Source organism: Nothoprocta perdicaria, unplaced genomic scaffold, assembly GCF_003342845.1.
Source record: "Nothoprocta perdicaria isolate Ctin4 unplaced genomic scaffold, notPer1 scaffold_6, whole genome shotgun sequence".
NCBI lineage: Eukaryota > Metazoa > Chordata > Aves > Tinamiformes > Tinamidae > Nothoprocta > Nothoprocta perdicaria.
Window position 1 is genome coordinate 9,277,651 of NW_020455865.1, and position 25,864 is coordinate 9,303,514.

Genomic DNA, 25,864 nt, shown 5'->3' on the forward strand with positions numbered 1-25,864 from the left:
TCTGAAAGAGAGAAGGGGGCAGCAGAGGAAGAGCACTCGCTCGCGGGCAACATCTCTGTGTTCGTTACAGAGAGCGTCCTTTCAGCCGGGCCTCGTGCAGAGGGGCTCGCACGGGCAGCTACACGAGGCACCCGTGCTGTTAGGAAGCCAGCGTGCACTTAAACAGCAACCTTTATATGTCACTTCCAGTGACACTTGTTTCTAAAGAAAAGGAGGGAAAGTAACATATAATCTAAAGTTTATAGAAAATCTCAGATGGTATTACAGGTATTTCATCATAAATCATTTAAATTGGAACAACTCAATTAAATGTGAACTGCTCTGTAAGATCACTAATTTTTAAAATAACACAAAAGCCTCATTTAGTCCAGGCTCAGGCAGAGGCAGATTCAGCTCTGAGTAAAAAGTGACATTCGTGGATACCCACGAAAAGAGTTAACCCTCCTTGCGCCACGTGTCCTGCTCTTAACCACTCTGAGGCTTGAACAGGAGAAATGGGCTCATGACTGTGAACTCGTGGGGGGCCAGCAGCGCCGGGCAGGCAGGAGGGACCACGACCAAGATGAAACGGGAGCAGGAGGAGCCGCTCGAGCCGCGGGGCCGGCGGCCGCTCTGCAGCGACAGCCACGGGAGCCGCCGGTGCCGTGCCGGGGCGCTGCTCCGCTCCGCGCGACCCCGGCGAAGACGGTGCTCACAGGACGACGGGAATCCCTGACCGGAGCTGAAACGTTACCTTCTGCCCTCCAGCTAAATTATAACCCACCCCCCAAAAAGACGACTTTTCAATTTTGCCTAATGGCATGTGCTCCTAAGTCATCTGAAAACTAGATTTTGGTGAACCTCTAGGGCTTAGTTCACCTGGGCCTTCACTGTTTACAAAAACGCACCCCGACCCCCAAAGCGGCAGAAATCCCGCAGGAAGCAAAGGAAGAAGCTGCCTCTTCCGCCCGCCACCCCCGCGCGTGTCAGTGACCACGGGGGCTGCAGCACAGGCCGCTCCCGGCCCTCTGCGCCGAGAGCGACCCGGCAGCCTCGTCCCCTGCTGCTGCTACTTTTGTTTTCCCCTCAGGGAAAGGGGAAACTGCCGCGAGCAGCGTTTTAATACCAGGAAAAACACTCGAGGGCAGAAAGAAAAGGAGGCGGCCGGAGCACAGCGGCGCCCTCGGCAACCGCGGCTCGCCGCGTCCCTAACGGCCGCTGTCCGCGCGCCCCCCAGGACGCGGCGCCCTCCGCGGCCTCACACAGACGCCCCGCACCAGCTGCAGGCCCAGCCGGGCCGGGCCGCGCGGTCCCGCGCCGTGCCGCGCCACGCGCCCCGCTGCCCTGCGCCCCGCGGAGCGGAGGCCACCGCGGCACCAACCGCGGCCGCCGCCTCCGGGCCGGGCCCCGCGGCGGCTCCGCTCCCGCGCGCGGCGGCTCCGCGCGCCGCCTCACGGGGGGCCGAGACCCCCCCACCCCCACCCCGTGACAGCCCCGGGCCGGGGGGGGGACACGCGGCGGCCCCGGCCCGTCACGTGACTCACCGCGCGACCGGCACGAGGACTCCGCTCCCGCCCGCCCGCCGCGCCGCAGGCCACGCCCCCGCCGCAGGCCACGCCCCGCGCCGCCGCTCAGCCCCGCCCCAGGGCGGCTTCTCCCGCGCCCGCCCCCCCCCATTGGCTGCGCGTTTGGTTCTGCCTCCCCGTGGTTGGCGGGGAGCGCCGTCGAGGGTGTCGCGGCCGGAAAGCGGCGCGTTGCCGGGCAGCGCTTTTGCGACAGCGCCGCGCTGTGGCGGCGGGGCGGGGACCGGAACCGGAGCGGAGCGGACGGCGGGACCGGACCGGAGCGGAGCGGAGCGGAGCATGTTCGGGGCCGCGACGGAGGAGGACGACGCGGACTTCCTGTCCCCCGCCAGCGGGTGAGCGCGCCGGGGGCAGCCCGGGGCCGCCGCGGCCTCACCGCGTTAAAGCAGCGTCAGCGAAACCGGCGGTTCGGGGCGGAAAACGGCGCGGGGGCGGCTGCGCAGCGCGGCGGGGCCGGGCCGGTGCCTCTGGCTGAGCTCGGAGCAGCCCCGGCCCCGCACCGGCCGCTGGCACTGCGGGCACGGGCAGTGCGGGGCCTCTGCCCGGAACGGCGCCGTTGCCGCCGCTTCACACCGGCGTTTCTGCGTGGTTTCGGTTCCTTGTGCCGCGTTTTGGGGAAGCGGCACAGGGCTGCGCCGGTCGCTGCAGTCGTCCCGTGATGTAAAGCTGCTCGCTGTGCAGGGGGTTGCGGGGCGTAGCGCTGGTAAGCGGTTTGTGTCGAAGTGCAGTTCACAGTCAAAAACCTTCCCCACGTTTTAGGCTTGTGCCCTATGACTTCGCTTCTCTTTCCAGCGCCAGGTTGGCCTCGCTCTTTGGCCTGGATCAAACGGTCTCGAGCCATGGAAACGAGTTTTTCCAGTACACTGCCCCAAAGCAGCCGAAAAAGGGCCAGGCAGCAGCCGGTGAGTCTCGACGCGGGGCAGCGCGTCCCCTTGGGGGAACGGCAGCCGTCCCAATGAACAGCAGCGCATATATTTAATATTTCTAACTTTCCTGATATTATCTTCCTGTAGTATTCCTTCTCTACAATTTTTCCAGTGACCTTTAGTGATTGTGGCGGGTTTGCTTGTTGAATGCCTAGGAGAAGTTTGCTGGCTTTCCAGAGAAGTTGTGTTAAAAACATAAATGTTTTTAGGACTTGTTTTGGGAACTTCCATGTTTTGATGTGTCAGAATTTACACACTGGAGGGGGTTCTTCCCAATTCTGCTGTAACACTCACTGAGGAGAGAAAACTTTATTCTTATCTCTACTATGTTCATTTTCCTTGATTTTTTTTTTCCTCTTTGCCATTAGCTAGTACTTCTTGACATTTTCACCCATTTTTCTTCAAATTTAAATATGAGTGTGATGGGTTAGTTTGTGGTTTTGGGGGACAATGTGTGGGAGCAAAGCGTTCTCTCCCCATCCTGGTAATTTTGAGTGTAGTTAGAGCTTGAGTCAGGCCGTGGTTTCTGGTGTAGGCAGTGAAGCAACACAAATACATATTTACATATACACATGGATATAGGGCATATCCATCCAAGGGAGATTAAGGATTTAACTTCCTTAATCCACAAGTTTCTGTGGTTTTGCTAAAAGTCAAGACCTAAATGGTATTTCATGTTGCTCTCTTGTTTTTTATTTAAATAAAAAACAATCCAAGAATAGAAATCTATCTTAAGTACTAGTTTTATTATTCAAATAACTGCAGTATCTTTTCTTCCCTCTGTCATCTGGATGTGGAGGTTCAACCACAGGTTTATAACAGCAGTAGGTGTTTGGAGGACATAATTGCCAGGGCTTTTGGTCTTTTCTGGAGTTATTCCAGCACTTGGGAGAAGGAAGATTTTCTGGCATTGGCACTGGGTAGGAAACGAGACAATTTCGTATCTTTGAGAGGCTTTTTCCTGCTTTTATCCTTCAGCAGCTCCGCCAGCCCAGAAGGGTCCCGCAGCTCCGGCCGCCTCCGGAGCCCCCTCGGTGTTCGTGGCCACCGCGGTTCACGCCTATCGATAGTAAGTACAGGAAGATTCCTGCCTTGCCTCCTAGGGTCTGCATTTCTGGAGGCCTCTTGTAAGATCTGATCACCAAAGGAAGATATTTTTGAATGAGTGGGAAGGGACCTCTTTTTGCAGCATGTTTCTATGTGCTACAAATACTGCAACTCAGCACAAACTGCTGCTCAGAAAAGTCTTCGGTTATTGTGCCGCAGTTCAGGATTATGCGGTTGCTGGGTGAATATGATGTCCTGGCCTTGTGCATGGCAAGGAAATGTAGAAGTGGGGTGTTGCCTGACATTTACGCTGTTTGTGGGCAGCCCTGTCATGCCCTTGTCTCGTTTTCACTTGTGGAGTTAGTTAGAAGTTGGAGTTAGAGTGAAAGGGGCAAAATTCTGCATCAGTTTGACATTGCTGTCTTGTAAATACTCACCCTGGATCCATGGAAAGAATAGTTTTCACCCTGCAGTGTGTGCTCCTGTGATCTGTGGGCTAGCAAGAAGGCTGTGATTTCTGTAAGCTGAATGAAAAAAGGCTGCCTAACACTTTAGACGTGAAGAAATGAACTTGAACTCTTAAGAGGAAAAACTCAGTGAGAGCTGGAGAGAAATCTGAGGCAGGGCTGGTTCTGCAGCTGAATATCTCACTTGTCTTCCAGTACAAATGGGCAATATTTGAAGCAAGGCAAGTATGGAGCAGCTGTAGTGGGGAACCATGCTACCAAAGAGGTGAGAAAGACTTTCATTTCTGCAGTCAGCTTTTGTCAGAGCTCTTTTTTTTTTTTTTTTTTTTTTTTTTTTTTTTTTTAATAAGATCTCTTCAAATTGAAGCCTGAAGTGTTTTGGACTGGATCAGGCGCTTTGCCTTTTGCTTTTGTTTGTAGAAGTTATTTTGTTTTTTATTCCTTACTTCTTTGAAAAGTGGATCACAAATCTGTGCATGTGAAAATGAATGTGCGTTAAAAAAAATCTGTCTAAACAGTATGGAGATGCTTCAAGTTCTGTTATTTTTGGTGCCAAAAATATCTTTCCCCAATCCTTCCTTTCCAAGTGCTCCTCTGACAACGTGATGATGGGTGGCCAGTAAAGTGGTGTGTTTAAAGGGGGAAATGTACTCTGAGCTGTCCTTGACAGTTGGTATTTATGGTGTTACCTGTCCTCTTAATTCCTAGCTCATGTTGTCTTGCAAAGTTACTTCTGCTGTAGTAATACCAGTGACAGTAAGCTACTTCTAAGTGACTGAAATTTTAGTTTGAGAACTGAATTATTATTCCTATGCATCATGTATGTATGAGTTTCGTTTAACAAAGGTTTCCTGCACTTCTGTTCAGTAACTGGGCAAGAAATGTGTATTTGATTATCTCGCAGTAAGCAGGATGCCTTAGCTTGAACATTCAAGGACTGCTCAATGCCCATATGTAAATAAAACTTCTATGTTTGCAAGTGCTTTTAATAGCTATTAGAATTGTGTTGTTAAGCTTTCTTTTGCCGTGAACAATGCTGCTGAAATGTTCGGCACACAAATACTGCAGTTAGACTCGGAAGTTGACAAAGCACACTAGAATTTAAGACACTTTGAGTTTCTGCTCTTTGTCTTTTTTCCTCTGTCCAATTCTTTTGTGGAATCCAGTACAGGATCCTCCTTTACATCAGTCAGCAGCAACAAGTCACGTCTGCAAGGATCCACCCAGGCTTCATGCTCACGGTAGGAATCTTCTTCAGAAAATCTTTGTCTTAAGCATCCAATAATCCATCCTGTTCACGGCAAACAAAAGTTGACTCTGAAATTTCTCAAGTCCTAGATTGCAGCTCTTGAGATCAAGCAGCTGACCCGTGTGTCAAGAGGTGCCTCAGTGCTCGGGAATGCTGTGCGGCTCGTGGGCATTGCACAAGAGGCTTGCAGCTGCCTCGTGCGCTGCAGGAGCTGTAGCACTGCCCCCAGATTGCCAGGGGTGTTTTGATCTCTCAGCCCTGTTGTGGATAGTAACAATTCCTCTCACTAATACTTGATAATAAAGTGTCTGAGAGAACACACTGAACCAGCAGACGGAAAAGGTGACAAGAAAATGTTTCCCATGTGAGGTCTCTTGCTCAGCATTTTCCTCCCTGTAAGAACCCCTCAGAACACTGTGACTCCTGAAATGGGATTTTCCAGGAAGACTCCCTCCCTGACACACACCAGTTTCATAGAAATTGTAACGTGTGGTTGTACAATTGTACAGCTGTGCAAGTACAGAAGATGTGCTTGTAACTGAGTAATATTAAACTTCCTGATAGAAAGAAGTTCTGCGGTGAAATAGTCGTATTTCAGGCCAAATATCTGAGCAGAATTCTGTCAAAGCCCATTTTGAAAGATGAATGAGTTGTGTAGTGAACTTATGAAGTGGATTTTTGAAAGTGAGGAATATGTGACCCCCATTGATTCTGAAAGTCCATATCTAATCAACACTTAAAAAGTTTCTTATATTCTAAAAATCTAAGTAGATATTTCAGAGCCTAGCTTTAAAGGGCTGTCTTGTGAAAACTACAGCATTTCTGAGGAACTTAGTATTTGCTGTAGTATTTGAGCTGTTGTTATTCTTCCAAAATATTAAGCATGAGAATGAGAGCTAATCTGTGTATTCTGAACTTGTAATACAGCAATGTTCTTCCTCCATCTCTGCTTGATTCCAGTAGCTCTTATTTTAACTACCTTTTTTTTCTCCCTCAATTGAATGAGCCTTTTAACATGTAATACAGGACTGATTTCCTTTCTCACAGGTGCAACCCAACAATTACAGTGCGTTCTATGATGATCAGCGACAAAACTGGTCGATCATGTTTGAGTCAGAAAAGGCAGTGATGGATTTCAGTAAGCAGGTAACAACTTAAGCCAGCAAGCCATGCCTTGCATTCAGCTTGGAGTATCTCTTACCTCTGGTGGTATTTCTTATAAAAGATTCTGAAGAGCTCTAAGAGCAGTGCCTCTGTAAAGATAAAGGTGTTCCATGCTCACAGCTGGGCATAATTCAGTGCAGGGAAGCATGTCTCATAAGTGCCTCTCTAACCTGGGCTTGATCAGTATGGTAAGAAATACATCAGGTATGATGTGGTATGTGCTAAGTCATAGTGAAACCTGTCACTTATTTAATGACCAAAGAGATTGACAGGCCATCCTTTTGCAGGTCTGTATTGCCAAATGGAACAGCTCCCCAGTGTTTGACTCGGTCCTTTACCAGGATCTCCTTCTTGGAGAGGGGCAAGGAGCAGAAGGAGGAGACTCTCTAGAGGTTGCCTACACAGGTTGGCTGTTCCAGAACAATGGCATTGGGCAGGTAAAAACGCTCCTCTTACCTCCTATGCTAATGAAGTGAGTGGAATGGTCACTATTGTGCATAAGTACTGTGTCTAGCACGCTATTCACACTGATCTTGCAAATAATTTTTTCAGTCACTTGAAACATGTCTGAAATAAAGGTATTGGCTACAAAATCATAACTAAACCCTGTTACTCTTCAAGAGGAAATGACTGAAACACTCTTGAGTTTCAAAACACTTTTGCATAGTAATTTTAAACAATATGTTGAGCAGGGACAATGAAGCTGGTTATATCCCTTGAAAACCGCTTGATGAGTTGATAAAAATAGGCTTGTTAGGCACAAAATGCACCTCTAAACAGGAAAAGAACGAATTTGCCTTTATGTCTTCTAAAGCTGTGTCTCATACAATCTCTTATTAAACAAAAGCATGAATTATGCTTTAATATTTCAAAGTATTGTTATTAAAATACTTAAATGGGTGTTACTTTTAGAAAAATGCATGAAGAAGAGTGTTGCATTTTACCCATGCACAGCTGGGTCTTATTATAAAACAGTTGTCTGTTTTTCATTGTTGAGGAGAGTTTTGTGGATTTTTTTGCCTTGATCTTGACTTCCTGAAAAAGAGATTGCTTCTTTCATTAAATCAGTGATACTATATATTGGAGTTTCCATGTAACCTCCTTTAGGGGCTGTACATCTGCATATGTTGTAATTTAACGTGCGAAGCTGCCAGACAGCCGTGTTGTGCCTGGCTGGACCCATTGTGCTCCTACTGATGCAAGCTTCTGGTGCACCGTTTTTCTTGTCCTGGCCTTCATGCTCAAAGCACTGCTGAAGTCCAAGTCTCCGGCTGTTGTCCACTTTAAAAATTGCTGTAGGATGGAGTAGAAGCTCTAGCCATGCTGTTTGTTAGGAGTTAATTTGGGAAGACAATGGGAAATGCTATGTAAGAAATGCTAGTTTATAAAAAGTTTGTAATTTTTTTTGCCATGGCTTTAATTAGTGTTCAGGATCTTGAAACTTTTAGGAAATCCACCTGACTGTTTCTGTTCTTCAACTCCGTAGGTTTTTGACTCAAATGTCAACAAGGACAAGCTGTTGCGGCTGAAGCTGGGCTCTGGAAAGGTCATCAAGGTAGAACTTCCTGCACTTTTGTTATGCTGAGATTGGGAAGTGTTAGACTTTTGAATTACTGAAGACATGGTTCAGGGTTCATACACAGTTTATTATATATTCAGTTGATAGAAAATGCTCTGCATCAATGAAACACTCAAAACACTTTATTTTTCCTTTGCACAGCATAGCCAAGCTTTTGTTTCAGTAATGGCATTGGAAAGTTCTCCTGTTCCTAGTGCCTGTAGCTGTCTTAATCAGTGTAATTAGAAACAATTGTAGTGTCATTGGTCAAACTGTTTGCTTTCTCTTCTGTTACGTTCCTAAAACCAAAGGGTTGGGAAGAAGGAATGATGGGAATGAAGAAAGGAGGACGAAGGTGTCTCATCGTTCCTCCTGCCTTGGCGTACGGGACTCAGGGAGTGGCTGGCCGCGTCCCTCCAGACTCCACACTAGTGTTTGAGGTGGAAGTTAGGCGGGTGAGTGTCTCATTTAGGTACTTTTTACATCTGTTTAGGGACTGAGTGCCTACCTGCAAGGGAAGAACCTGTGGTTGGTATGATAACCACAGCTCAAACTGTTGTAAACAAAATACCTTGGGAGAATGCCCCTAAATAAATAAAATCATGATATACACATGGACAAAACTTCCGCTAATCTGTTCTACTGAGAAATATTTGTGCTAACTGGTTTGGGAATTGTTTTTATTTTCCTGTTTTGTTTTCTCAAGTGATCTAGAAATCCTTGGATTGTGAGGAATGAGAGGATACAAAGGTTCAGCTTCTCCTGTTAGGAGTTCTGAACCTGCATTGCTTGTATGTTTTTACTTGAAGTGAATAAGCTTGGTGAAGAAGTAGCAGTGAGAAATAAACAAGATGTTGAAAGCTTTTTTCAGCATCCAGAAAAAATGTCTAATTTGTTAGGTGCTTTTTGTTTCAGGTGAAGCTGGTAAAAGAGGCCTCTGGTTCAGATGGACAGAGTGTTAGTTCTAGAGATTCTCTTGCACCTTCTCCAGTACCCAATTCAGATGGCTTCTCTGCAGATCCTGTTTTATTGCCTCCATCTACAATACCTCCAAAGCCTGGGTAAGAGAGAACATGGATAAAAAACCAGCTGCATTAAAAGATGGTAGTGTTCAGAAGCAGCCTCCACAACGTTGCATTCGCACAGCATGTGGCAAATAGGGTTCCTATTTGTTTATGATTATTTGTTATTATTCTCCTGTGGGTCCCCCTGTGTGCCCCTTTGGTGTCATGGCTATGGCAGAGGAGTGCTTGCTTTCAAGGCTCACAGGAAGGTTTCCGCTTGAATATTGGCTTTCTAAAAAAATTAGAACAGCTCCAGACAAAAGAAGCTGCTGTTTTACAGCACAACAGATCTGGCAATGCTTGGGTTGTATGAGTGCTCTCGCAGCAGCTCTCTGAATCATCATAAATTGATCTCAAGTCGTGACCAATTTTCACTTGTGTAATTGCAAATTTTACATTGGGACTTATTTCTTAAGTTAACTAAAGAGGGCAGTTATCCTTCTTGTAAAGTTATTTTTCAATTTGAAGTGCTCGTTTTATTGCTGCAACAAGTAGCTTATCAGACTGGGTCGCAACTGTACGGAATGTGATCCTTGCAGCAAGCAGTGAAGTTACATTTCTGTAGTCAGCTCTTCCACAGCCAGAGAACTTGCCAATAATAACATTTTTTAATCTACTTAAAACACTGCAAAGAATCTTATAAAAGCAAAGAGATATCTTCACACTATAAGAAAATATTTTGCTGGTGGGAGCTGTATTTGATAGTTCCCGTGTATTTAGAAAAGCAGAATGTTAAATCCTGAGTTTTTGGTTGATTAATCTCTAATACTAACACACAGCTGTTTGGCTTTGCAGGGAGCCAGCTGTTCGGGCCAAGTCAAACTCGATCAGTGAACAATTGGCAGTAAGTGCTGTTTTTTAGCTAATTGGGAACGTTGCATAGGGAAGTGAGAGCACTGATTTCACCTTTGCATTTGGTATTGCTGAAGATTAAGTGAAGATCGCACAAGCAAGAGACTCTGCCGTTTATCTTAAAAAAGGCCCCTAAACTGCCATTTATTATAAAGGCTTCCGCAGAGCATGAGGAAGCTCAGTGACAGTTGTGAGTCCTAATTCCTACTTTTCAATGCAAAACTTGTTTGGCTGTAGATACCAACAGGACTAGTTGTCCTTGCAGATAAATAGACAAAGGTGACAGCAAAGAGCAGCTGAGATAATCAGCATAAGTTTATTTGGGTATGTGAGCAAGTTCTTGGGTGTGCTGTTCAGAATAGGAAAGGCTCTTGAGAAATCTTTCTTTACTTAATTTAGAAAAGCCATTTTCTAGACAGACTGAAAACCCTGTTACACTTCATTTTCTTGTCACTGTGTTTTGTGCAGGGATATGCTTTCTGTGTGAGTGTAGTAAGCCAGACTAACAAATCCACAGTGTTATCTTGTACTCTAAAGTCAGAGCTTTTCAGACAGTTTTGAAAAATTGAAAGAACCAGACCTGTGAGTTCAAATGCTAAATTAGTGACTTAGAAGAGCCTAAACTTGACAAATACCTCTGTAATATCTGAAAATCCTGGGCCAATGGACAAATGAAAGGTAATTGTGAATATCTCTTTCAGAACCCAGACATAGCAAAGGCAAAGCTGATTTCCCGGATGGCTAAAATGGGGCAGCCTATGCTGCCTTTCCTTGCTGGGACAGCAGGAAGTCAGCTTGACTCCAGTGACTCAGAAATAGAGGTACTTCTCCAATCGCAAAAATGCGTATTTTTAACTTTTACATGCCTTTTCTGTGGTGTAAACAACCCTCTCTTTGTACTGGGAACATCTGCTTTGTTTCTACTTAGCAATATGATTTAACAATTCCAGTTTGTGTAGTTCAGAAGAGTTAATTGGATAATACCTAATCTCAAGTGGTTTTGAGTTCAAACTGTTTGCTAGCTCTTTAGTGTTCAACGTAATATGTCGAATTGTTTTTAGGATCCAAACACGTTGAGGGGGACAGCACAGCCAGTGGCTCCAGCTCCCCTGAGACCGTTGCAGCCGCCTCACGCAGCGCTGCCTGCAGCGTCCACGCAAGGTAACGTGCTGAGGAGCTTGGCTTTCGTATGGAGAAATCCCACTGCTTTGCGGGCTTGAAGTGCAAGGGATGTGAATAGGAAGAGCAGCCACACTGCAAAATAAGCCATGAGCTGCCCTGTCTCACTCAGAGTGTGTGTGTGTGTGTGTGCGCACGCGCGCGCTTAGGATGGCACTAAAACTTCTAGGATATGTGTTATGTGATTCTTTGTGCAGTAGTGAAAATGGCTGTTCTATAAAGCTTCTGTTTACATCTCGGTAAACAAAAGAAAAGTTGTTGTCCCTGAAAATGGTAGAAATAATAGCAAAAGACATCAGAAGATTGACAGATCTGGGATGGGCTTGACCTGTCTTCCCATGATGAAATAGTAATGCCAGCTGATTATCCTGAATGATACCTAGTGCTAGCCAAGAGCAAAGCACTGCTAAATAATAAGAGTGTGTCCAAACACACTCAAAGGTAGCAGCTACGGATGAAATTTCCAGGAAAGATAACTCTCTTCTTGACCTTATTTCTTATTTGATTTCAAGACACAGACTTGTTTAAGTTAGTGTGGTGAGTGAGTTTTTGTTTGTTTGTTGCTTTATCTGCTTAGTTATTTTGACTGTTGCAAGATTAGTGAGTTGATTTATGTTTAGCTACTTGTTCTGTGATGCTGAATTCCTTTCTCTCCTTTCAGTACCTCAGGCATCTGGTTCTACACCCTTTGTATCTTCTGCTGCTTTGATCCCTGCCACCATTCCACCCCACTCAGCTCTGCCTGGAGGATCACAGGGCTTTCAGGTACCAAAATGAAACTGGAGGGACTTGGCATTTCTGTTTCTGTCCTTTCTCATAAATCTTATTGTCCGTAGCTGGTAGCAAGGACTCCTTCCTGTGATTCTTTGACATTCCCACACTTGTTTCTTGTGCCTATTAGCTATTAATCAAAAAGGGCTGACTTGTTCTGTGCTGATGGTTTCTTAATGATGGACTAAGAATTAACCTGACTTTGTTTAGTATAAGTTCTTATAGTGTGGAGTGGTGAGGTTTTAAAATAAATAAAATAAAATAAAAACCTCCAAGAACTCCTAAAGCAAATGAAACCAAAAGAATTGTGTTTTTTCCCTGTCATGGAATGTTTGTCTGAGAGCACGCACTTAGCGTGGTTGTGGGTCATGTTTCATCTTGCAATAAAATCAGAAGCAGCAGCAAAAGCACTTTGAAAAGATTAAGTGCTGTGACCTGCTTGCTAACATGATAACTTGTGAAGGGGTGAACATGCACATTAAAATGATTTCGATATCAAGTAATGAAGACTCGGAACTAAATATTGTACAAAATTTTATGAATTCTAATAGATTCTAATAGATTGAACTTGCTCTGAAAGGCTTATACAGGAATGGCATTTGCTTATCCCCAAACCACTGCGTCTGCTTCTCAGCTCCAGCCTGTAGGACAGATGTATCCTGCACCTTACCAAGGTAAGTTAAGAACGTGTGTGCTTTGTGGAAGCTTTTGATACCTGCTCTAGGTGGTGTTTGTGATGAGCACTTATGTAGCAGTGGCAGCATAGGCCATATTCATGATGTCAGAATACCGTGCTGTTTCACAAGTTTTTATTTTAATGCCAAGTAGGGGCAAAAGGTTCATAGTAAACTTCTCTCATAGTAAATTTCTTTCTTACCTTAAGAAACTTCAGACAGTGTGAAAGGGGAAGATGCTGCTAGGTCTACTCCCAAGGCTCTCTATTGCTGAAGATGTTTTGTAGCTGATAGTTCAGTTATAATGGTAAAGGTAAAAGTAAATAGTTCTCCAGATACCATGTCTCTCTCGGTTTGGGGAGGAGATGGGCCATCTATCTGTCAGGCTTAGAACTACTGGCCTAAAGCTGGCTTTATTTAAATGCCTTCATTAAGTTTGCACGTGATATAACAAGTATTGCTCTCTATATCTACTTGAAGATGTTTTATCCTGGTGACTGAATCTCTCCATTCTAGCCCCTGGGGATGTTACTTCCTTTTTGATGGCGGAGGCTCGGCAACACAACACAGAAATCCGAATGGCCGTTAGCAAAGTGGTGGATAAAATGGATCATCTGGCTGCGAAGGTAACGGGCGACGTAGGCAAGCTCATTGGCAAAGCAGGTGCCACTTGCTCTCCGGCTGTAGTCCAGGGAGTTGGCTTTATTTAAGTGCCTGCATTAGGTTTGGAAGTGATGTACTAGCCTAACAAAAATTGCGGTAGTATTGGACCCTAAGTGATAGCAATCCAGCACCTATAGAAACGATAAGAATTGCTTTGGGAAGAAGGCCCTTTCTCATACAGTCTTGAACATCATGCAATGCATTCTGTTTGGAGAGTGTCCCTGCTCTTCAGAGCGTGTCACAGTGGACGCAGTGACATATGGCTTAGCACTGTATGTGATTAGGTGGAATGGTTCAATGGTTCTTTATCTGAGTGTCGGACTGTTATCTATGTTCATAAATGCTAAGAATGACTTATTGCTACAGGTGGAGGAGTTAAAGAAACAAAATACTGGTAACAGTTTATTACTACCTGGCATCTCATCAGTCACCATGGAAGCCTCCATGATCATGAGCAACATCCAACGCATAATCCAGGTGAGCATGGCCAGCTTTCTTGACTCCTTTCATAAGGAAGTCACTAAGATCAATATTGAAGCTGGACTGGGCTGTTCTTTAGGAGAATGAGAGACTGAAGCAAGAAATATTTGAGAAGAGCAGTCGGATTGAAGAGCAGAATGAGAAGATCAGCGAGCTGATTGAGCGGAATCAGAGGTAAGGAGTGGGAGGACAGCCTGCCTGCATCCCCAGGGGCTGTTCCAGGATGATACACGTTTAGTTAGGAGGGAGTATGAGGGGTGACCTTTCTCCAGCATTGGAGACAAGTTCTGGGTGTTTGTGGGGGAATGTCTTTTTTAGGGAGCAAGGGGGTGGTGTAAATGTTACACGTGTGTGCTGTGGTTGAAAGTAGCCAAAGCCTGTGGATTTTGGTGTATCAAAAATCTTGGCTGTATGCTAGGAGTAAGCAAGTGCAGAATTTCACAGAACAACTGATGTTATCTATGCTGAACTTTGGACACTCCTCTTCCACCCCATTTGAGATAGTTGCTCTTCAGTGTCGGACTGGATACAGACTTGTCTGGGACTTGTCATTAGGAAAACCTTGAACTCTCTCCTTTCCATCTGAGCCTTTCCCTTCAGTTAAGCACTTACGTAAATGCTTATGCCATCTTCCCCTGTTCACAGATATGTAGAACAAAGTAACTTGCTGATGGAGCAGAGGAACCATTCACTGCAGGCAACAAACGAAAACACACAAGCAAGAGTGTTGCATGCAGAGCAGGAGAAGGTAAAACCGTGGTGACCATGAGCAGGGCCAGAGACTTGTCTGTGCCTACAAAAGGGGCTTGATGTTGCACTGAAATGTGCCGAAGCCGTATTGGCCACGGCCAAAGTCATCTCTTAGGACACTTACCGTTTTCAACTCAGTTTTCAACTCAGCATAGTTTTCAAAGCTATTAGGAATAAGTTTTAAGTATTTTTATGATTTTTCAGAACAAAAGCAACGCAGAGTGTATGAATTTAGATCTTTATAGTGTCAATAGCTTAACAGGAAGATGACTTACTGTTAACTTCATGTGTGGCCTGCAAGCTGAGCTGTTGCATGTATCAGCAGGGCTTCTTCTGGTTGAAAATGCAAATCATTTAGCTGCACTAACAGCTTTTTCTGCTGCAGTTCTTTCAGTGCATTTTTTTTCTGCACTTTTTTAAAACTGAGATCTGATTATTTCTAACAAAACATATATTGTGCTTTTGTGAAAGGGTCTATTGGGGAAATAACTCTTAAAACAGTTAAACGCACTTTTGCATGCCTTTTTATCCCGTAGAAGTGCACTCATCATAGCCTAGCCCTGCCAGACCGGCTTTGGAGTCTAATTGCATGGTGTTCTCTATGTTTTCCCTCAAGCACTGACTTCTTAAGTTACACCAAGTTCAATCCTGTACTGTGCTTCTCTACCCTGAGCTGTATATCAGCAATTAAGTATGAGATAATTGCTTGTTCTGCATGAAAACCATGAATTAGTGCACTTGCGATGATAGGAGTGTCTGATTTCTAAGGTTTGTTAGGAAACACTTCTGTAGGCTAAAAAACAGAGCAATAAATGGCTGCTATGTGTAAGCTGGTGACAGTAGATGAAGGGCAGGGTAGATCTTACCATTGAGACCCCAGGTCATGCTACAGAAATGTCTACAGTATGTAGAACGTGTGACTAAGCAGGAATAAGTCAGCCTGGAATAATCCAAAAAAACTTCCTTTTAATAAAACTTCTTTGTGTTGGGGAGTACCACATCTTACCTGGAAAGTAGCTTGGGAAAAAAGCATCTTCTAGTGGTGTAATTGTCAGGGATCTCTTGGGCCTCATCTCTAGTGTGAATTCACTTGATTTGGTAATCTCTAAGTGATTACTCTGTTGCATGAATACACAGAAAAGCCATAACTTGCACTGGAGAGGCTTTCCCTAGTTCTGAGAGAGTGTTGGCTGTAAATACCAAGGCTGACATTCCTTCATCTTCCTGTGATCTAGACTAGCTTGACTACTGTGTCTAATCCACTGTATGGGAATCTGTCTATAGCATAAGTAACAGAAGTGAAGGAGAAAAATTCTAAACTTCTATTTGTTCTTTACTTACAAATTGGGAATCACCATTTATTTGTGGACATATGCCAGGCATTTGTATCCTGGATCCCCGAGAGGTGATTATCACTTGTTGTCTGTGGGTTAAAGCTCTTTGACCCTTGGAAAGCACATCGCAGATTGAAATTAGTACTTATGGTCCACAAGATTGATAATTTCCCACACTTTTCACTGCACTGAAATAAGTTAAGAGCTGCAGAGTACCAGTCTGCTGCTTGCTGGGCTGTAAATAGTGTGATAGCATGTCGTGTAAGGATACGCTTGGCTTCTTCCTTTTTTTGGGTCCGACTTCACTGCTTTTTCTGTCTTTCGAGCATTTGCAGCTCTTGAAATAACTTACCTGCTTCTGTGGCATGTCTCGGGCTCCTATAATGAAGCACTTGGGTTTTTTTGATGATGATGATGATGATGAAGAATGCCTCTGCCTTTCAAGCTGTGTTCTTAACTCTTCCTGTTTCCTGTTGCCGCTTTCTCTTCCTAGCGCACGCTGCCAGCGGAGCGGGGTTGGGACAAGGTGAGGCAGTGTCTGCTGACTGTGTAGGTAATAGGTAATTGTGCCCTGGGTGGTGCCCGCCGCCTTCCTCTTCAGCGAGCTCTAGGTGCTCCTTGGGGTTAGGAGAATTGCCTCGCATCCTGAATTAGCACGGATGTTTCAACTTGGAAAAGGACAGGAAAATTGGTCATACAACCCCTGGTTGTCCTTGAGGAACCCTTGGAAGAACTTTGTCGTGTTGCTCCTTGTGCCCCATCCTATTCCTGCTGTGGGGAGGTATCATAATTGCCCCATCAGATACGGATCCATAAGGCTTTTGGAGGCCGAAGCTGAGCTAGTATAGATCTGAAGCATTCATGGCAGAAACTTAGGTTTAAGTTCTTGAAATAAAATTTCGTTTTTATTTTTCTTTGTGACCCCAAAGACTGAGGCAAAATAATCTTTAGATGTGACATTTTTGTGTGTGCGTTGTGGTTTTAAGGCTGTTAGCAGCTGGCATCTTGAACTACAGTGGGACACTTTTAGAAATGTAACAGGCAAACAGGTCTGGTTTTAGCCAGGCTCTGCTAAAATAGTAATTAAAATTTAATGGTGTCATATCCTAGCCCTTAAGGCCAGCACGTATTTGTCCTCACTGCAGTCGGAAGGAATTTGCCTTGCCAGCTCTCCTCTGCCAGATGGTGGTCGTGGACTGGAGAGACCGTGTAGAAACTCCAGTTCAGCACAGGAACAGGTTCCCGTCAGCGACAGGAACATCCATTAGGATCTGAGCAGAGGCCCTGATACAGAAAGTGCTTCCCTGCAGCCAGGGAGGTCTCCTGAAGGGAAATAGCTCTGCCTCTGCAGAGCATCCTCTGAAGCCTGTATATTCTGCACAACAGGACTGGGAGAATGGCTTGTTTGTATCTATGTCTTGGGGCCTTTAAGCCTCTTCTAATGTGTTGTTTATGTGCTGTCTAACAAGCTGTATTAGTTTCTGGCTTAAGCAATACTAAATCTGAATGGATCGGCAAATTTTGAGAAGCAGGCTCTAAAATGGCTGTTTTGCCGTTCAGGCAGCTCAAAGTGATCATGTGCTGTGTGCCCTGGAGGGAAGGCACTCTTCTGACCGGAACAGGCCTACGTTATCTGTGGTTTTGTAAGCTTTTTAAGCTTAATTACATCTTGGAGCCCAGGTTTTTCCCTGGATAGATATTGTCATAGCCTGAAAACTCAAAACGGAGCCACCTGTCACCAATGCTAGTCTTAAAAATGTGTTCAAACTCTGTGGGAAGACACACCGAGGTGAGCTGATGTGGTGATGATTGTTGGTAGCTTTGTGCAATTTTCTAGCCGATCTGGACAGGTTACTGCCAAATTACTCAAACTTTGGGGTGCAAAGTAGTTATCACCTCCCCAGCCTGGAAATGTCTCCGAGGAGCTGGATGGCAGCACGCAGGTCTGCACGACCTGCTGGAGCTCCACTGCCCCCAAGACGCGGGCAGATTGTCTCTGACCGGCAGACAGTTGCACGAGGGGGTGGTTGGGCAGAGTAAGCAGAGACTCTAGCTCTCTAGCACTGCATCAGTTCAACCTGTTAAAACAGTTCTGGGGCCTTCTCATACCCGCATGTCTCGCTGTCCCCTTTTTCCCCTCCCGCGATGCAGGCCAAGGTTGTGGAGGAGCTGGCGAGCGCCACGGCCCAGGTGTCCCAGCTGCAGCTGGAGCTGAGCGCCCACCAGAAGAAGGAGCTGGAGCTGCGGAAGCAGCTCTGCGCCGCGCTGCAGGACGCGGAGCGCCACGAGGCGCAGCTCAACCGGCTGCAGGGGCAGCTGGCAGGTGAGCGCTGCGTTGGGCCACGCCGGGGGCTTCCTCCTTTAGCCCTCTGTTCTGTGGAGCAGCGTTGGCTGCGTAGGAAGCTCTGCCCAGTGTTTTCGGAGGAGCCCACGGGGTTTGATGCGCAGAGTTCTTTGCCAAGTCTATCATTTCTGTGCTTTCTTTTCTCAGTTTAGTTAGTGGTGTGGACCCCGTTCCTTCCACAGCTGTAATTAGTGCTCTTTGTCTTGCCTGGCACTGAATGCTTTGGACATCAGGTTTATAGGAATGTGATGATTTCTTCTTGGTGCTAAGTGGGGTGGTAGGGAATAATCCCAGCAGATCTTTCTGTGGCTCAGTGTGGATTCTTTCAGAGTTGACAGACTCTTGGTTGGCTTTTTCCCCGTTTCTCTACGATGAGCTCTTCTGCTTATAGGCACAAGATGTCGTGGTCCCGTTTTGTCGATGGGACAGTTTTGTACGTAGGAAATCCAAGGTTTCACGATGTGCAGTTGGACTGCAGCAGATGCAAGGGTGTTAAAAAGGATGTTGATTCTGAGACATGAGGAGCGTGTGCATCTGTTGCCATCCAAGGAAAGCAACAGAATCATTTTGTCACAGGGACGCCTCTTATGGAAACAAGGTCTGGGCTGCACTGAGATAGCAAACTTTTTTTGCAGAGGGGCCAGAGGCATCTGCTGGTGATTGAAAAGTTTAGATGGAGGTGTTAAGTGTGTGCCTGTTTCACAAAGAACCTCTTGACAAACCCTGTTTCCCCCAGCAGAGGCTAATGCTGTGCAAGAGAGACTCTTCCACCCCCAACCCTGCCCCAAAACGTTAAGCTCGAACGTGCAGCGCTGAGATCCTTAGTAAGGCCTGTTCTTGCAGAGCTGCAAGAAGCCTCAGAAGATACTCAGACTAGATTCAAAGCTGAGAAGCAGAGCCGCAAGCACCTGGACATGAAGATTGCAGCGCTGGAAGAAGAGCTAACGGATCTAAAAGTAGAAAAGGAGACCCTTGAAAGGGTATGTTCAGCTCTAGCATTGCAGAGACATCCAAATCCCCTTTTATAAAAGAGGAAGAAAGGCCACTTTGGTGTGTTCTGGTCTATGCTTAAGTTTTATTCTGTATTTCAGAGCCTTGCAGAGAGGAAAAAGAAATCTCTCACAGAGAGAGCTCAAGCAGAAGAAGAGATGGAAGAGATACGCAGGTCCTACCAGCAGGAACTAGACAAGCTTCGACAGTTGCTGAAAAAGGCACGGACTTCAACCGACCAGGCAGCAGCAGAGCAGGTGAGGAGGTGTGGGAGCTTCTCCAGCAAGTGTCTGGAAGCCTTGTAGGGATTTATGGTTAGGAAGAGAGCATTAAAAACTGCTCAGATAGATTGAAAGTGGTATCTTTGTACTTCAAGGGAGTAATTTTTGCATGGGGTTCCCTTCTTGGTCCTTCTAAATATGCTACCTCCATGTGTTGGTATTGTGCCTGGGGCAGGGAGTGTTGCTTTTCCATCACTTGCCAGGCCCTCGGCTTTCAACAGCTTGTGCAAATACAGATCAAGTGTGTGTCTTGTTCCTGATGATCTCTTACATGATGGGCAGCTGTCACTCATCCAGGCAGAGCTGGAATCCCAGTGGGAAGCCAAGTGTGAACGTACCCTGGCCTCTGCCAAGGAGCAGCACGTTAGGCAGTACCAGGAGGTGTGTGAGCAAAGGGATTCTCTGCAAGAGAAGGTGTCTCAGCTGGAAGAGAAGGTAAAGAGTGTTCCTCACTATTGCAATGTAATGCCACATCACCAGTAGCTGCAACCAGCGGTTCCCTGCCACCTGGTTGTGGTCTGTCTCTTAGCTTCAGTTCAAAATCTTGTGGAATTTGCACATTGTGGTGGGATGTGTCTGTGCTTGTCTCTGCAGCACTGGGTTGGTTGGGCAGTAAGTCTGCAATTTGCTACTGCAACAGTTACAGTCTCTGCTGAATGACTGTTCTGTTGGATAACAGTCACTCGAATGAAAGTTGTCTTGAACTGAGTGATACTGAAAAGGGCTGTGAACTAATGGGTTTTGGCTCTTGTCTTTCAGCTCGCAGCTCTAAAACATTCCAAAAAAGAAGAGGAGCAGAGATTTTCAGAGTTGCAGCAACGTTTGGAGGAACTAGAGCCCATCAAAGAGAAGGTGGATATAACCTGCTGTGATAATAATTAGCCCCAGACCACCATATCCAGAACAAAGGCATGAGTACCTGGCTGGAGTAGGGGAAAAAAAGAATGGGACAGGGCTTCCAGCAAACCAGAGCAGAGCCAGGGATGAGATGTAGCCCCCTTTATTTTGGGAGCTCAGTAGCGCTGTGACTACTGTGGGTGTTATGCCAGGGCTAGGTTTATTGTGGTTCTGTCTGTGAAGGGGTTGTAACTGCGGGTTTCTCCTTGGCAGTATGTGGCCTTGCAGGCTGACACGGCGGTGCTGAGGGCTGCCCGTGAGGAGCCCGTGCAGGCGCTGGCCAAGGGTCAGGATGCATCTCCACCAGCAGACTTCGTAGAAGAGGTGAGCTTGGCTAGCAAGTATTTCTCCTTTCTCCTAGGCAGATATGTTCTCTTATCTTAATTTATTTCTTGCTTAGCTTAAATTATTTCTCAAGTTTGAGGGGTAAGGTGTGAGTGTATTTATCCTTAGTAAATAAATTAATAAATGTCCCTTAATTGTCCTTACAAGTCTTATCTTCTGGACTCCCGCCACCACTACCACCACAGAAGCACTGGCTATCATATGTTTCTAGTAGCAGGGCCTATAATGGAAGAAAGCATGTGACTTTTAATTTTGGCTGCCAACTCTGTTGCTTGATCTTTAAAATGAAACTTAATATTTAGCCTTTGATTTAAGGATTTAGAGAATAATAGAGAATAAACAGCAGCCTGCCTCAGTTCACAACCTGCTTCCATTCTGGAGAGGTTGCTTTGTGCATATAACTTCAGAATGAAACAACAAGAGTAGTACTAGAATTGCTAATCTGAAGAACAAATTCTTTGAAACCAAATGAATTTTTCTGCGTTTATTATTTCCTTGTCTGGAGAAATATCTGATTTTGGGGAGTCCAGTGCCTCACAATGAGTGACCTGCCTGCTGTTTTCTTTTGCTCTTCTAGGTAAAGAAGATCATGAATGGAGTGTTTCAGTCTCTTCGGGGTGAATTTGAACTGGAAGAAACATACAGTGGCAGGACAGTTCTGGGTGTCGTCATGAACACTATTAAGGTAGAACTGAGATTTTTGCAAGGTGCTAAGTCAGAAATAAGATTTTTGCTAACGCACCAGTTTTATTCTGAGTCTTAGATAAGTGTTAAGAAGTTTGTTGTGAGTAGCAAGGCAGCCCAACAGTGGAAGAAGTACCTTGGTAGTCCATCTAGGGTGTAACCTACGTTCTCTCTACTCAATTTCTTTTTAGACTGTGACACTGCAGCTACTCCACAGGCAGCAAGAGAGACAAGAGCATGGCAGTAAAGCAGAGGGATCTGGGACGGGAGCAGGGAAACAAGAGGAATCACTTGGAGCAAAGGAAGACCATGAAGAGCCCGTACTGCATAGCCCAGCACAGAGCTCTGCGTGCCCATCCGGTCCCAGGGAGGTAACCACAGACCTCGCAGCCTCTGCTCCGGAGGATGAGCCTGCTGCTGTGGCTGCCAGGCCAAGACCCCCAGAGGAAGAACAGGCTACACGCAGCAATGGAGTGTCAGGAGAGGAGAAGGCTGTAGAGGTTTGTGGGGAACTCTGCTCCTCCTCTTCAGGACCTGAATCCTGCCTCAACCCTGATAAGGGCCTGCTGGCTGCAGGACAGCCAGTTCCTCTTGTGGGTGAGGACTTCATTTCAGCTGCCCAAAAGGAGGAGGGCGCTTCCATGAGAACAGCTGAGAATGGGCTGTGCCCCTCAGGAGCGTGTTTGCAGGCAGAGGCTGGAAAAGCTTCTGCTCTAGAAACAAAGCCGAGAGAAGTGGATGTGACCATGTTCCCAGAGCAGCAAGTTGCAGAGGAGGCAGAGGAGCTCGTGGAGGGGCTAGAGCCCCCTCCCCTGAATAGTGAGGGAGGGAGCTGTGCTGGCCCCTCCGACGGGGACAGCCCTGAGGATCCTGCTGCAGCATCCCGTGCGGAGGAGAAGAGCCCGGCTGTCGTCAGAGAGACCACGGGATGCCAGGACCAGGGCTCCAGCACCGGGCAGGAGGATTCCAGGTGAGCCAAGGCCGCTGCGGTGGCCGGTGTCTCGTCTCTGCCGCGTGCTCAGGGGGCAGCACGTACTGTGACGGGGTGACACGGCTGGCCAGGCTCCCGTGTCCCATGCAACACCCATGTGCCATGTGGGCCGGGAGCGCCACGGGTGCCCTGGAGCGCAGCGGGGGGTGCCTGGCCAGGCACCTGGCCGGGTGCTTGGGAAGCCAAGATCCCATCAGCAGCGCGTGAACTGCTAATTCTTTATGTTCTTCTAGCCTTTTTGAGGATGAGAACTTCTTCAAAACAGCATCTCATAAAGCACTGAAGCCTCGAATTCCATCTGAGGAGGAAGAGGAGGAGGAAGAAGTGGTAGGTGTTTGTATCCTTCCATTCCTACTAAGCCACTCCTGCAGGAACCTCTAGTTTCTCTGTGAAATCCTTTCCAGGGCAATGGGAACAGACTGATCGTGGGTAAGTTGGGTCAGAGCTTCCCATGTATTCTGTTTTAAAATTTGCAATACCTGGGGCTGTTCCTTGTTGAGCTGCATGCGACATGGCAGTGACAGCCACCTCATGCTGACAGGGAGCTAGCAAGATTGCCCCATTAATTCGAGTGTCATCGTGAGACTAGTGTTTTACGGTGTGGTTCAGAGGATTGTTAGTGAGAGATAGTTAGTGATGGGAGATAGATAGGAGAGTTAGTTAGTGATAGGAGATCCCTCTCCTATCCTTTTCAGGTTTTAAACATCTCTGAGGATCCTTCTCAGTCTTGAGTGACAATGTGACAAAGATGGGAATACCAATAGTCGGGTTTCTTGATAGAATCTCCCTAGAGCTGATGAAGATTCTGGAGCCTCTTGAATTGCTTGGGAATTGCTAAATCCTGGGAATTTAGCTGTTAAAACTGACTCTGGTTTTCCTCTGGTTCCCCTTCCAGAGCATGAAGGGGCGCCCCCCTCCAGCTCCGCTCTTTGGGGATGATGATGATGATGATCTGGACTGGCTGGGATGAAGAGCTGTCTGGCAAGCCTGGGAGCAGTCTCCTTTGGGCATGGCCTCCTCATGTGCACTTGGCACCCACAAGCAGCCTGTATGGGATAGTTGTGAACAACTGTGAACTTTCTTGTATTGTGGGCTCGGGGGTCTGGGAGCAAGCGGCTCCTTTGCACTTTTGGACAGTCAGACCCCTCTTTGTGACCTGACAAACGTGCACGGAGCGTGGGCCTGGCTGCAGGGACTGACCGGTCTTGCTGCATGTTTGTATCGCTGTCCTGCTTGTGCGAAGCCTTGATTCAGTGATCTGGAACTTTAGGCAAATGTGAACCTTGTAAAGCATTTCGGAAGAACAAGTTGGGCAGAACTTTGTATTAGATTCTGATTTTTAAACAGACTAAAATCTCTCCTCCTTCCCTAGTGAGGATCCCTTTGGAATATTGCAGTGTTAGTGCCCAGAGTGGCTCCCGGGAGCTCTGCACCAGCTCCTCACCACGTGCTAGCAATGGAGGTGAGTGATTTCCCCCAGGAGAGCCAGGGCGGGCGCAGGGGCTGCACGGGCGGCCTGTGGAAACCCCGGGGCTGGGGGACCCGCCGGCCCATGGGAGCTGCACCCCACATGGTGCCTCCCAGCCCCCTCGGCAGCAGTAGCCACACGGCTCCGCTGGGCAGCACGCCGAGTGCAGGGGGAGCAGCTGGCAGCTCTGTTTCCAGAAGCCAAATCCCCATGCGTGTCTTGAGGAGCAGCCCGAGGCTCACCCAGGACACTGCTCCATGCAGACTGTTACAGTCCCCTTTTCTCACTGCTCACAGCCAGAGCTGAGATCTTGTCTGGGTTGTGCTGCGTTGGCAGAGGAGGCCCCTCCCTAGCAGCAATACAGCCCTGTCCGTGTGCTCCTCCTCCAGAGACAGAGAGTTACCCTAGCCCAAGTCTCCTGTGCCTTTTTCTCTGCTGCTGCTCGAAGTGGCATGAGGTGAAAATACCAAATGGTGGTTGGTGAAGGCCAGGTCAGGATGTAGCGTGTGCCAGGCTACGAAGGCGTCGGGCTGTAACCTCTCGGTCTAAGGGGAGCAAAACAGAGAAGTGGGCAAGTAGACAAACACCTGGAATCTCTGGCACTTTTAGTTCTAGACTCACCTGCACTAAGACAGTTAGAAATTGGACGTGGGTATTAGTAACTTTAAAAACAAGCAGAAAAAAACTTTCCCCTTAAGGTGTAAATTATTAAAACAGTTCCACTCCCCTTTAAGTTCTACAACTGGTGTTATCATCTCAGAACTGGCCTTGATCTAGTGCTAGGTGCAATTTCTTCAAAGAAAAAAAAATTGAACATGGGGCTGTCCTGCACTTAACTTGGAGCCGGGCACCAGGGCCCTGCCCTGCTTTGCACACTGCCACATGCAGCTGAAATTGTGGAAACCAAAGTTTGCAAACTAGCCAACCTGCTCCCCTGCAGATGCTTGTATTGGAGGGTGGATATTGCTGGCATTTCCTTGGGAGCAGCTCCCCAAGTCAAAGCACTGAGGAATTAGGGAGTGCCGAATGCACGCCTGTGAAACGCAGATCTCCTGGGGCTCCCCTCCTTGTCCTGCCCCGCGCGTAGAGCCCCTGGCGTGGCCTTTGGACCCCCTGTCTGTGCTAACGTCCTAGGGGAGGTAGCTGCTCATACTGGCAAATTCCACTTCTCCTTACTAATTGCAGAGGGGGAACCTCAGCAATTTGCATTTCACTTTTAGAAGAATAAAGTGCAATTAAACCTGTTTGTCTCATTGTTCATTTGGTGCGGCATTTGAAACCTAACCTCCCCCTCCTTCCTTTTGATCTTGATGCAGCACAAGCTCTTGCAGCTCAGCCCCTTTCCTGGGCCAGAAGCTGCTGCAGGCTGTGGCTGGAGCTGCTGGGCGCACTGGGCCCAGCCCTTGCCAGGCCGGCGCAGCTCCGCTGCCTCTCGCTGGGCTGCGGGGACAGTGTGTTCTGCAGCCTCCTCTGCTCTGCGCTGCCTCTCGGGGTGGCTGCACAGCTGGAGGCAGCTGCAGGGGCGCGTGGACTGGAGCTCCTAGAAACCCTCCTCCGCCCTGAGCAGGGCCTGGGCTGCCTCATTGAAACTTGTTCCTCTGCACAGAGAGGTGCAGGAGGTGCCACCTGGCCCCTTGGCGCGTGGTTAAAGCTGAGCAGCTGAACCTGAACCCACAGCAGCTGCTGCTCCCTGAGCTTCCTCCCTCCGCGGCTGCTCCCCCGGGCCGCAGGGCCTCCCTGCACCTCCCTCCCTGCCCGGCTCCCTGGAAGAACAACAGCAGCAGCAGTGGAGTGCAGCACCTGCGTCACCTTGTCTTTAATGGCACCAGCAACGGGCTCGCGTCAGGGCTGCCCCGGGCCTGTAGCTGCCACGTCCCTCCACACGCCCGTAGCGCGAGTCGGGCAGTGCTCCGTGCAGCCCATGACCAGGGGCCTTTCCCCCGGTTCTGTCTGTCCAGGCAGTAGCAGACGGATGGTTCCCGGCCCCCTTCCCGCTGCCCCGCGCGGCGGCTCCTGCTGCGCCCCTCTCCCGGCCGCTGGATGCGGCCGCCCCGCGGCAGGGCACCGTGCGGAGGTTTCTGGAGGAGGTTTCCAGCCTCAGCGACCGTAACGGCTCCCGCGGCA

At 47.6% G+C, this 25,864-nt stretch overlaps 1 protein-coding gene across 2 annotated transcripts; it reads left to right on the forward strand.

Annotated features, from left to right (window-relative positions):
• Positions 1-1,841: 1,841 nt before the first annotated feature.
• FKBP15 (FK506 binding protein 15) lies at positions 1,842-24,836 on the forward strand. 2 transcript variants are annotated; one of them, XM_026049291.1, is made up of 29 exons: positions 1,842-1,897; positions 2,355-2,464; positions 3,467-3,557; positions 4,198-4,267; positions 5,169-5,243; positions 6,299-6,397; positions 6,703-6,852; positions 7,902-7,970; positions 8,285-8,428; positions 8,889-9,034; positions 9,833-9,881; positions 10,591-10,710; positions 10,951-11,050; positions 11,730-11,833; positions 12,420-12,513; positions 13,030-13,139; positions 13,543-13,653; positions 13,736-13,830; positions 14,302-14,404; positions 17,892-18,063; positions 18,928-19,064; positions 19,176-19,331; positions 19,638-19,790; positions 20,115-20,207; positions 20,466-20,576; positions 21,175-21,282; positions 21,473-22,251; positions 22,506-22,596; positions 23,168-24,836. In XM_026049291.1, exons 1-29 carry the CDS (start codon positions 1,842-1,844, stop codon positions 23,240-23,242), a joined length of 3,771 nt encoding a protein of 1,256 aa, XP_025905076.1. In that variant the 3' UTR covers positions 23,243-24,836. The 2 variants fall into 2 exon arrangements, with proteins under 2 accessions (XP_025905076.1, XP_025905075.1); XM_026049290.1 differs by lacking the exon at positions 23,168-24,836 and having other exon boundaries at positions 12,474-12,513; positions 22,506-22,707.
• Positions 24,837-25,864: the final 1,028 nt, after the last annotated feature.